General features: G+C 34.0%; 1 protein-coding gene across 1 annotated transcript in view; it reads left to right on the top strand.

The window, feature by feature from the left end:
• The window catches only part of ANXA10 (annexin A10), a gene marked incomplete at its 3' end in the record, with an annotated part of 101,184 nt that overhangs the window by 28,241 nt on the left and 62,392 nt on the right, over positions 1-10,551 (top strand). The window contains exon 3 of the mRNA XM_008586354.1: positions 7,874-7,955. Within this exon, the coding sequence (XP_008584576.1) occupies positions 7,874-7,955 (82 nt within the window). The remainder of the gene's footprint in view (positions 1-7,873; positions 7,956-10,551) is intronic.

The raw sequence follows: 10,551 nt of genomic DNA, 5'->3' as shown, positions 1-10,551 counted from the left end.
CCTTCGGTGTTGTGCCCGCACCGCGCTCAGCCAGTGAGCGGGAACCGGTCTCCACATGGGATCTGCACCCTCGGCGGGAGCACCGCCACACTCCCAAGTGGCGCACTTCTCCAGTGCGCCCCCGGGCCGGCCCCGGAGATGGGATTTGAGTGGATCATTGAAATATATATATGAATCTTTGTATGTATGAAATCTATAGGAGGGAAATCAAGATATGAAGTTTTCATCCTAGAAATATTTCCAGATGTAAAAATTTGTTAACTCATTTTTATTTAAACCTGGTTTCTATCAAACACAAAATTTTTAAGCAGTGCATTTCTGCCTGTTGAAATCTAATCAAACATGAGGTTTTCACCTCAAATAAAACATCACTCATAAGCACTTCTTGGAAAAAAATGTTTATTGACAAAACCCAATTCAGAAAATATTAACACTACAGGAATAGAAAAGACTAGGTAAAATAATTGGTTAACAAAACATTTATTGGAATGTTATCGGAAAATTATAGGCATTATTGTAGTGGCACAGAATATAAATGTTATAAATCTTGATGGTATAATAATATTAATAATGTAACTAACAATATTGAAAGTAGTAAGTGGGCATTAGGAAGAAATATGGAAGTATTAATGTCCTCATCTTTTATATCACTTTTGTATTTGAATTTATCTAAAACTGGGACAAAACTGTTCATAAAATACAATGACCCCCAATCCTAATGTCTTTGTCTCTTAACCTGAAAGGGAGATTATACAAAATAACATTTTTAGTGCTGAAAGTGAATTTTTTTAATTCAGTAAATTTTTCAACATCACATCTTTTTTTCGTTGTATTTAAGTGGTATTTATCCCAACTGCATTTCATAAGATGTATTTATTGCTATATCGTGATGAAGGCGTAGCTACGTCGAAGTAAACTTATGTAAAAATTTATTTAGCTGTATGCTTAAGATTTTACAATTCATTGTATGTATTTGGTTTCTTTAATACAAAAATTTAAAAAGTGATTTTTATCTTTTAAAAGTATTTATCTTTCTAATTGTATATTCGTTTAATGTATGTGGTTGCTTAGTTCTAAGTAGTGAGATTTAGTTTTTTTTTATTTGTAACTTTCACATTGTTTACAGTCTTTATAGTAAACATGTGTTTTTACACACATCAAAACAAAACAAAACAAAACAAAACTCACGAAGCCTTCCCTTGAACTCTTTCCTATTTTTCACTTGGATATTATCTCCTTTCTACAAATTCCATGGAATTTTGTTAAATTTTTACGTTTTATGATATAACTTACTTTCCTTGAATCAGTTATGCCTATGTATTTCATTTATAGTAGCAAAATTACTAACAGTATGTAGCACAACCTATTATGCATATTAGCTGTTTATTTCAACTTTCTTCAAAGAATAGCTGAATAAATTGATAGAGGATATAGGCTACCACATGTAAAACTAAAATCGATTAATATTTAACTCAAATTATGTAGTAAACACCTGTATAAGAATAAAATATTATACCTATGAACTGAAAATGACTTATCTAATTATTCGAATATAATGGAATATAATATAATGGAATTCTAATTCTGTAAAATTATAATGTGTAGAGTACAATTTAATCAAAATACACATATTTTTTCAAGTTAATGGTCTCATAATCTCTTTTGATAATACCACAGTCAATCTCAAAATTTGACTAAAAATACAATATCAATGTATGAAATGCTTAGAGTCAAAAATTGAGAACATTTTCTGTGCTATTTAACTAAATTCCAAGTTTGAGAGTTTTTCAGTATGTTAAAGATCTTAGTCATATATTTTATAGTACGCACTAAACGTTTTTTTCTTTATTTCCCATATAGTCTCAATTTTTCTTCCTGAATACACTCTTCTCTTACAGAAACATTCTCTTTTCATTGCTCAACGTTTTTATCCTCCATTTTCGCATTCCGTGAATAAGGCCCATTCTCTAAAATCCATGTTAATTGCAGTCTCTTAAGACCAGTGGCATCTTTATATTGTTTCCAAACCATCTAATTTCATTAGAAATATAAAGGCAGTAAGAGGTGTTTCTGACTGAGATACAGTGTTTCTGATTGAGACAAATTGATTAGAAAATAATTACCTTTTATTGGATTGTCTGTAAGTAATTTAACTGGGAATTTGCTTGTTAACTCATCCTTTACTGTTGGTTTTATTTAAAGCCACTGAAACCACTTTAGAACAACTCTTGGGAGATATGAGACAGAGGATGTTAGGGTGGCTGAAGACCTTCAGAAGAGTTTTGAGCATTTGGGCATGGCCTAAGGAAGGTCCATGGACCAATGCTCCAAAACTGAGAAAATACCTTGTTCAGGGGAAATGCCCTATGAAAGAAAATCCCAAGATTTCTGTAGACTTTTCTCTTACGGCTTTAAAAACACTAAATTAACTAGCAATCTGATAATCTCAACTTCACTAAAACTAAGGCACTTCTATGACACTGAATTATCCATTGAAACCTGTAACCTAGCAGTTATCCAGTTGGTCAAACTGTGAGCTTGCCTAGCTAACATTTCAAACTCAAAAAATCTTTAGGCCCACAGGTTGTCAAGACCAGTGTGACTCGAAAACCACAGGGAGGATTAAAATGTGGGTAGCATATAGATGTTGGATTTGGAAGGATATGGCTTTCTGGATCCTGGCTACTGAACTGGCTATGAAAAAATAAAATAGGATGCATTTATTGATGTACCTATTGATGTGCAATTGTGTGAATAATTCTACCAACTTTATGAGAAAAGCATATATGATTGTTTTTCAGCCTGTATTCAGTCCCAGAGATTACTAATTTTGAAATTTTTCTACCAGTAAAAAAGATCTATCCAGGGAGCGGGAAAGGTAGTTTCTAGAACCAAATTTTAAATTACTCATGCTCTTCTTGCTTAGGAAGTTTATGTGGAAGTTTATTCTGTCTTCCAAAAAGGGAGTATTCTTTATTCTTCTGTCAAAATACAAATTCCTAAATGACTAGAAGCAAAGATTATATTTGAATTACTTTGGGGTAAGAATTCAAATTGAAATCACAGGCATTAGAATTTATTTTGCCTTAAACAAGTGATAGTATTTCTAAATATGTCCATTTTCAAAGCAAGAAAAATAAAATAATACGTACACACACACACGAGAGTTTTTCACTGTCACACTGAAAAGTGTACATTGTTTTTTAAATTTCCTATTTGCTCTAAGACCAGAAAAAAAAATAGGAACATATATATTAAAAGGAGCATTGCTTTAAAGGTATAAATTCTGAAAAACACCTGAAACAACAGCCTCTTTCAGGTTAAACTACTGTTACTGAGTTAAGTCAAAATGTCTCTCAGAAAATTACTAAGTTAAATTACATTTCATTAACCACACGATCTGTATTTATTGAAACATGCTATTCACCTCAGTTCAGGTGTGCATAATATCTCTGCTGGAATTCTAAATTAGCCACCCCGGAAACCTGTATTGCTTCTTCTTGTTTCATCCTTTGCATTGCTGTAGAGTGTTACTCAAATCAGATGATATCATTTTCTTGCTAAAAATCTTTTAGATGTCCTGTAGTAATCTTGTCTCTGCCAACCCCCAACTCTGTCTTGTGCTCCTCACATACATCAGCTGTCAAGCCTTACTCTGCTCCCATTTATGAGATCCCTTACTTGTTTATTCATCTGGTTGGGGAAAATTTCTGCCCTGTCAACAAGGAACGGCTCTTTTTCCCACACTCTCTTCTCCAAGCTAATTCTTATTTGTCAGTATGATTTATTTAATTTTGTTCTTTTTTTAAATGCAAATCAATTAGTATGATAAGTATCATAACTGAAAAAATCTGTTTAATTCATGTATGGTCTGTAATTAAAAAAAAAAAAAGTACCATATTAGTTGTATGTAAAGCCAGCTATTTCAGCCAAAAATCTTATGAAAGGATTTTTTTTAAAAAAATAAACCATTTAATTCAAGTGACATCATCAGTAAATGAGAATATTTTAAAAAGAAGACACTACATTGAAAATCATGGTGTATGTAGATTTGGTAATACTTTCTGCACACAAAGGACATAAAATATAATTAGAAAGATAACAATAAAGCCATAGAACATATGTTACAACGTATATTATAAAACAACACTATAAATGACATAGTCAAATTGCCAATTTTAAGAACAGATAACAAATAGGAAAACATAAGGTACTTATTACAAATAAAAAAGCAGTGAGTGCAAGGGAGTTCGTGAAAGAAAGGCTCAGGATAGACTGACTTCGTCTGAGGGACTGGTGCTGGGTACTGGGGAATATATAGAAGGAGGCTGAACACAAATTTAGGGGAAAAAATCCAAAAGAAAGTTCGTGTTACCGTAAGAAAGATGGCACCTCTAGGTATATAGCAGCTATTTTTAAAAAAACTTTTATGTCCCAAAGCAATTAATCAGTCATTTGATTCTTTTAAATAATTTTTTGATTCAGGGAACAAATAAAAGTTAAGACTGGTCACTGACTATTCCAACAGATTTAATTGGTTAGTTCAATCAAAATTATCATTAAAAGACAAAGTCAGCATTTCAGTGACCAAATAAGTAAAAAAGAACGTGAAATATGTGCCTTATGTGGAATAATGTTGCTGACATCAACCTAACTGAAGCGTATTAATTGGCATAAAATATACATAATGATTTAATATGCTATGTAAATGAATATGAACAACAAACACTAGAAAAAAATTGTGGTTTATGAATTACTAAGCATTCACAATTTTTTTTTACTTGTACCGTTAAATTTATTTCAAAAACATTTTTTTTAGTGCATTATGTTAAGGCCAATTAGTAAGGAATTAATAATTTTAAGTGGCAAAAAGATAAGAACTATAAAGAAAAAGGGAAAGGCAATTTTTGTGTTATGTTGTAAAACATTATACTGTAAAATTGCATGGTATTAGTAATCTGTCCAAGGATTAAAAAAACTAGAAAGAAAAATATGTGGGCTACAGATTAATAAATCACCATAGACATTTCTAACCTTCCTTATCTGTAACTTTTAGAGCTTTTTGTTGTTGCTGTTTTCAAAAAGGAATATAGTTTCATTTATAGCACATAACTCTAGTAAAAATTCTGGGGAATTCTATTTGAAAGAATCACCACATAATGAAATATTTTGTGGTGGACATTTGTTCACTCTATGGTTAAAATTGCCTAGATTGGGGCTGGCCCATGGCTCACTTGGGAGAGCGTGATGCTGATAACACCAAGTCATGACTTAAGATCCCCTTACCGGTCATCTTTAAAAATAAATAAATAAATAAATAAAAATAAATAAAATTGCCTAGATAACGTATACATATTTAACAATACATCTTATTGTTTTCAAGCTCATTTTCTCTTATAAATTTTAAAACAGCCCTTCTATCTGCCTTTGGCTGATAGCACTCAGCAAGATTAAAGCCACCAAGGCAGAAATGGTAAGGTTCAAACAAGTCTTCTCACTCCTAAAATAGCAGAAAATAAAGTATCTCTTTCTCATGCCTCAAAAATCTTTAATGGGGGTAAGGGATTCTTAGGGCAATCAAACTACTCTGTATGCTACTATAATGGTGGATGCATGTCATTATACGTTTGTCCAAACCCACAGAATGCACAACACCAAAAGTGAACCCTAATGTACCCAATCGACTCTGGGTGATAATGATGTGTCAATGTAGGTTCATCAATTGTAACAAATGTACAGTTCTGGAAGGAGATGTTGATAATGGGAGATGCTGTGCATGTGTGGGGCGGCATGTAGCATATAGGAAATCTCTGTACCTCCTGCTCAGTATTGCTGTGAACCTAAAATTGCTCTAAAATATAAAGTCTATTAAGGAAAAAATACCTTTAATTTCTTTCAATGAGAAACTGACAAAGAACTGTGTAAACCAAAGGATTTAGTGTAAGACAATGACAAATAGCAGAGAATAGATTTTCCCATTTAAACGTAGATGACTGTTCTTTCAAAAATTTAAATTTTAAATTCCTCTAGAATTACAAGATTAAAAAGAAAATGCTTAAGGTGGGGAGAAGTCAAACTAGGAATTTGCTTTAGAATCTGCTATCTGAACTTAATGTAGTAAATAAAAGAAAAATCAGTCTGTTGTCCTAATAGAGTCTCATCTAATGTGACAGTTTAGTAAATAAGAGAGATAAAACTCATGTTGTCTCCTAGTGAGTAGCTTCTAGAATTGGTTGTTGGCTCAAAAGAACTTTATTTCGGGCCGGCCCGGTGGCGCACTGCTATAGTGCGCCACTTGGGAAGTGCGGCGGCGCTCCCGCCGAGGGTTCGGATCCCACATACAGACCGGTTCCCGCTCACTGGCTGAGCGAGGCGCGGGGGCAACACTGAGGGTTGCGATCCCGTTGCTGGTCCTGGTCCGGTACAGGGGCGACACTGAGGGTTGCGATCCGTTGCCGGACACGGAAAAAGACAAAAAGGAAAAAAAAAAAAAAAGAACTTTATTTCTATACTACTTCCAGCAAATTTGAGGTCTCAGAAGCAAATCAGAAATTCATTTGTGGATGAATGTACTTTAGTGATGTAAGATGCAGACTATGCTCCTATTTTAATTACATATATCTGTCCATATAGGCATTTAAGAAGCACATTCCACTTCCATAGTTGTGCTTCTAAGTATAAAAATGTGGTCATATTACAATTATTATACGGTATTTGGTCTACTTTAAATAAACAACTTCATGTTTATTAATATCAGTGAAATAAAATCCAAACTGAATTTAATTCTTAGTCTTAAGTGAACAGTGTTCTGAATCCTCCAAAATCTTTTCAGAAATATTTTGTAATTGGTATATGTATATTCATTTAGCTAGAAATTATGGCCTAGTCTTGTTCTCATTAATTATTTTTCTACTATTAGACAATGGACATTAGAAAGCTTTACCTTCAGCTAACACTGGATTGCTGCAGAAGAGCTCAGTGAAATGTCTGAGCTCTCGAGGCCTGGAAGACTCGTTTGCCATGGGGAGGCATTTTTTTCCAATGTTTCTGGGCACACTGACAACAAATGGGGAAAGCTGCCCTTCTGCTTGATAAATTTTGATTGACAGATCTGTTGTACTGAGTGTGATCATATGGTCCTACCTGGTTCCATCTAAAATAATGGACTATGTGGGTCCAAAGCCTGACTTAAATGTTCTGCCATTTTATTATTGGCAAGACAAAAAATTTAAACGTAATGTCAGTCAGGTTTTATGTTTACCGCTGAAGCAGTGAACTTTAGCTAAATAATCTTTGCCCTATCTATGTCACCTAGATTTTTATGAACCTGATTATCTAAATTCAAATATTTCAATTTTCTCATATGATTTTAGGGCCCCTTATATGCACAAAAAGCTGTGGTAGCAAGTGCCACTTCTAATTCACAGCAATGACATGAATACCCCCAATACAGTTATCTAACAATTTCTCTAAAATAGTCTCCAATTCCTAAGAAAATGCTTACTGTTTGCTAAGAAGACATATATTTTTAATTTGTTTCTTTTATTTTTCTACTATTATTTCTAGTATCTCAGTATTTTATTTGAATAATAGATTTGATTCTTATATTTTTCTACAATTGTTTCTAGTAGCTCAGTGTTTTATTTGAATAATAGATGGCAACATAGTAAAGGCCAATAGATAAAATAAACTCACCCAAATTTGCTCTCTACAATTAACATACAATTAAAAGATTTGTTTAATAGACTTGTGTGTATGTCTTATGGTAATTTCAACATATAGAATATAATTTTGTTTTCATTTATCTGGAAAAAATGTTGAAACTGTTAATGTGAATTACTACAATCTCTTTCTCATTGACTCTTCCCCGCAGGTGCAAGGAACCATCTTCCCAGCTCCCAATTTTAATCCCATAATGGATGCCCAAATGCTAGCAGGGGCACTCCAGGGGTTTGGTAAGTCTGATCATTTCTACCATCTTTTACTGTAATTTTTTTTCTGTACTTTTTTGAAGGCTGTACTATGAGTGTAAAATAGCTGATCTCTTGCAAAAGGCAGACACAGCTTAAATAAAAAACTGAGTAAAGAAGTAGAATGAGAATAATAATAACAGAAAAAGATAATAATGATGGACAGATTTGCCCTGAGGAATTGTGAATCTGATATCGGCATGTTTGCCTTCAATCTTGAAACGCCTCATCATTATACTAAATAAAATCCCCAAACAAAAAACCTTATTCTAGGACAAAACATCCCTCTTGACCTTTGCCTTTATTTTCTACCCTCTTTCTTTTCCTACTTTCACTTCTAGTTAAATCATACTTTTTTGCTATTCCCCCAAATGGCTCTGTGTTTTTACATCTCTGTAAATTGGCCCAATAATCCCCCTGCCTGAAATGCTATTTTCTTCTCTTGTCTCTTTTTCAAATAAATTCTCTTTCTTCAAGAATCTGTTCAAACGTGCCTTCATTTTTGAACCCTTCTCTGGGCATTCCACACTGGTTAGTTATGCCCACCCCCACGTGCCCTGCTTCCTGGCCCCTGTGCCCCTGATCTCATCAGCACAATGATGGTGCTTGTTTCACCTGCTGGCTGCACTATGCACTCCTAGAGCTTGGAGTTTGGCACACAGGTACTTAAAAAATGGATGTTCAATGAATGGTACTAGAGTTTAGAAAAGGTATATGGAAAAAATAAGGGATGAAAATTATTGGGTTCTTTTAAAAAATATTTAATCTTTAAGACATAATATGGAGGTATTAAACATCCATATATTTTCCTTAAATAAAACTTGTTTTGGGAAGACTTCTGGTGAGCTAAAGATAAAGGTAGACAACATAGAAAAAACATTTGCATAAGACATGCAAAGTATTTTATAAGAAAGCAAGCTCTTAACCTTAAAGACAAGGTCACCCTTACAGGAATTTTACTGTGTGTGTGTGTGTGTGTGTGCGCACAATGCACATTTGTGTGTTTTATTAACTAGCAGCATCCCATAGGAAAACAATAAAAAATATTTTAAATATGCTTTCTAAAGTTGACTTTAGAAGTTTGCAATGCTTTCCAGCCTTTTATTTTTTTTTGAAATTTTAAATTTATTTTTTATTTTTGTTTATTATTTTATTTTGTCAATATACAATGTGGTTGATTATTGTGGCCCATTACCTAAACCTCCCTCCCTCCCATTCCGCACTCCATTTCCCCTCTCCCTAATCCCTCCCAACAATGTCCTTCCTGTTTGCTTGTCATATCAACTTCAAGGAATTGCAATTCTTATGTCTTCTTCTTCCCCGCCCCCGGTATGTGTGTGTGTGTGTGTGTGTGTGTCTATTTATTTATTTATTTTTAGCTCCCACCAATAAGTGAGAACATGTGCTATTTCTCTTTCTGTGCCTGACTTGTTGCACTTAATATAATTCTCTGTAGGTCCATCCATGTTGTTGCAAATGGCAATATTTCATTCTTTTTTATAGCTGAATCGTATTCCATTGTGTAGATATACTACATTTTCTGTATCCACTCATCCGATGATGGACATTTGGGCTGGCTCCAAATCTTGGCTATTGTGAAGAGTGCTGCTATGAACATTGGGGAACAGGTATACCTTTGACTTGATGATTTCCATTCCTCTGGGTATATTCCCAGCACTGGGATAGCTGGATCATAGGGTAGATCTATCTGCAATTGTTTGAGGAACATCCATACCATTTTCCATAGAGTCCCACATCATTTTACAGTCCCATCAACAATGTATGAGAGTGCCTTTTCCTCCGCAACCTCACCAGCATTTATCATTCAGAGTCTTTTGGATTTTAGCCATCCTAACTAGGGTGAGATGGTATCTCAGTGTGGTTTTGGTTTGCATTTCCCGAATGCTGAGTGATGTTGAGCATTTTTTCATATGTCTGTTGGCCATTTGTATATCTTCCTTAGAGAAATGCCTATTTAGCTCTTTTGCCCATTTTTTAGTTGGGTTGCTTATTTTTATCTTGTAAACCCGTGCTTTTGGGGTCATATACATGAAGTCTGTGTCCAGTCCTACTTCCTGAAGTGTTTCTCCTACGCTTTCTTTAAGAAGTTTTATTGTTTCAGGGTGTATATTTAATTCTTTAATCCATTTTGAGTTGACTTTAGTGTATAGTGAAAGGTATGGGTCTAGTTCCATTCTCCTTCATATTGATATCCAGTTCTCTCAACACCATTTGCTGAAGAGGCAGTCTCTTCCCCAGTGTATAGGCTTGGTGCCTTTGTCAAAGATCAGATAGCTATAGGTGTGTGGGTTGATTTCTGGATTCGGGATTCTAATCCATTGATCAGTGTGTCTGTTTTTATGCCAGTAACATACTGTTTTGGTTATTATAGCTTTGTAGTATAGTTGAAAGTCAGGTAGTGTTATACCTCCAGCTTTATTTTTTTTGCTCAGTGTTGCTTTAGCTACGTGTGGTCTTTTGTTATTCTCTATAAATGTCTGGATAGTTCTTTCCATTTCTGAGAAAAATGTCATTGGAATTTTGATGGGGATTGCATTGAATTTGTATATCACTTTGGGTA

The sequence above is a fragment of the Galeopterus variegatus genome, unplaced genomic scaffold (genome assembly GCF_000696425.1).
Source record: "Galeopterus variegatus unplaced genomic scaffold, G_variegatus-3.0.2 Scaffold3960, whole genome shotgun sequence".
Taxonomy (NCBI): domain Eukaryota; kingdom Metazoa; phylum Chordata; class Mammalia; order Dermoptera; family Cynocephalidae; genus Galeopterus; species Galeopterus variegatus.
Note: the sequence above shows the minus strand (reverse complement) of the source record. Positions and strands in the feature narration are given on the sequence as shown.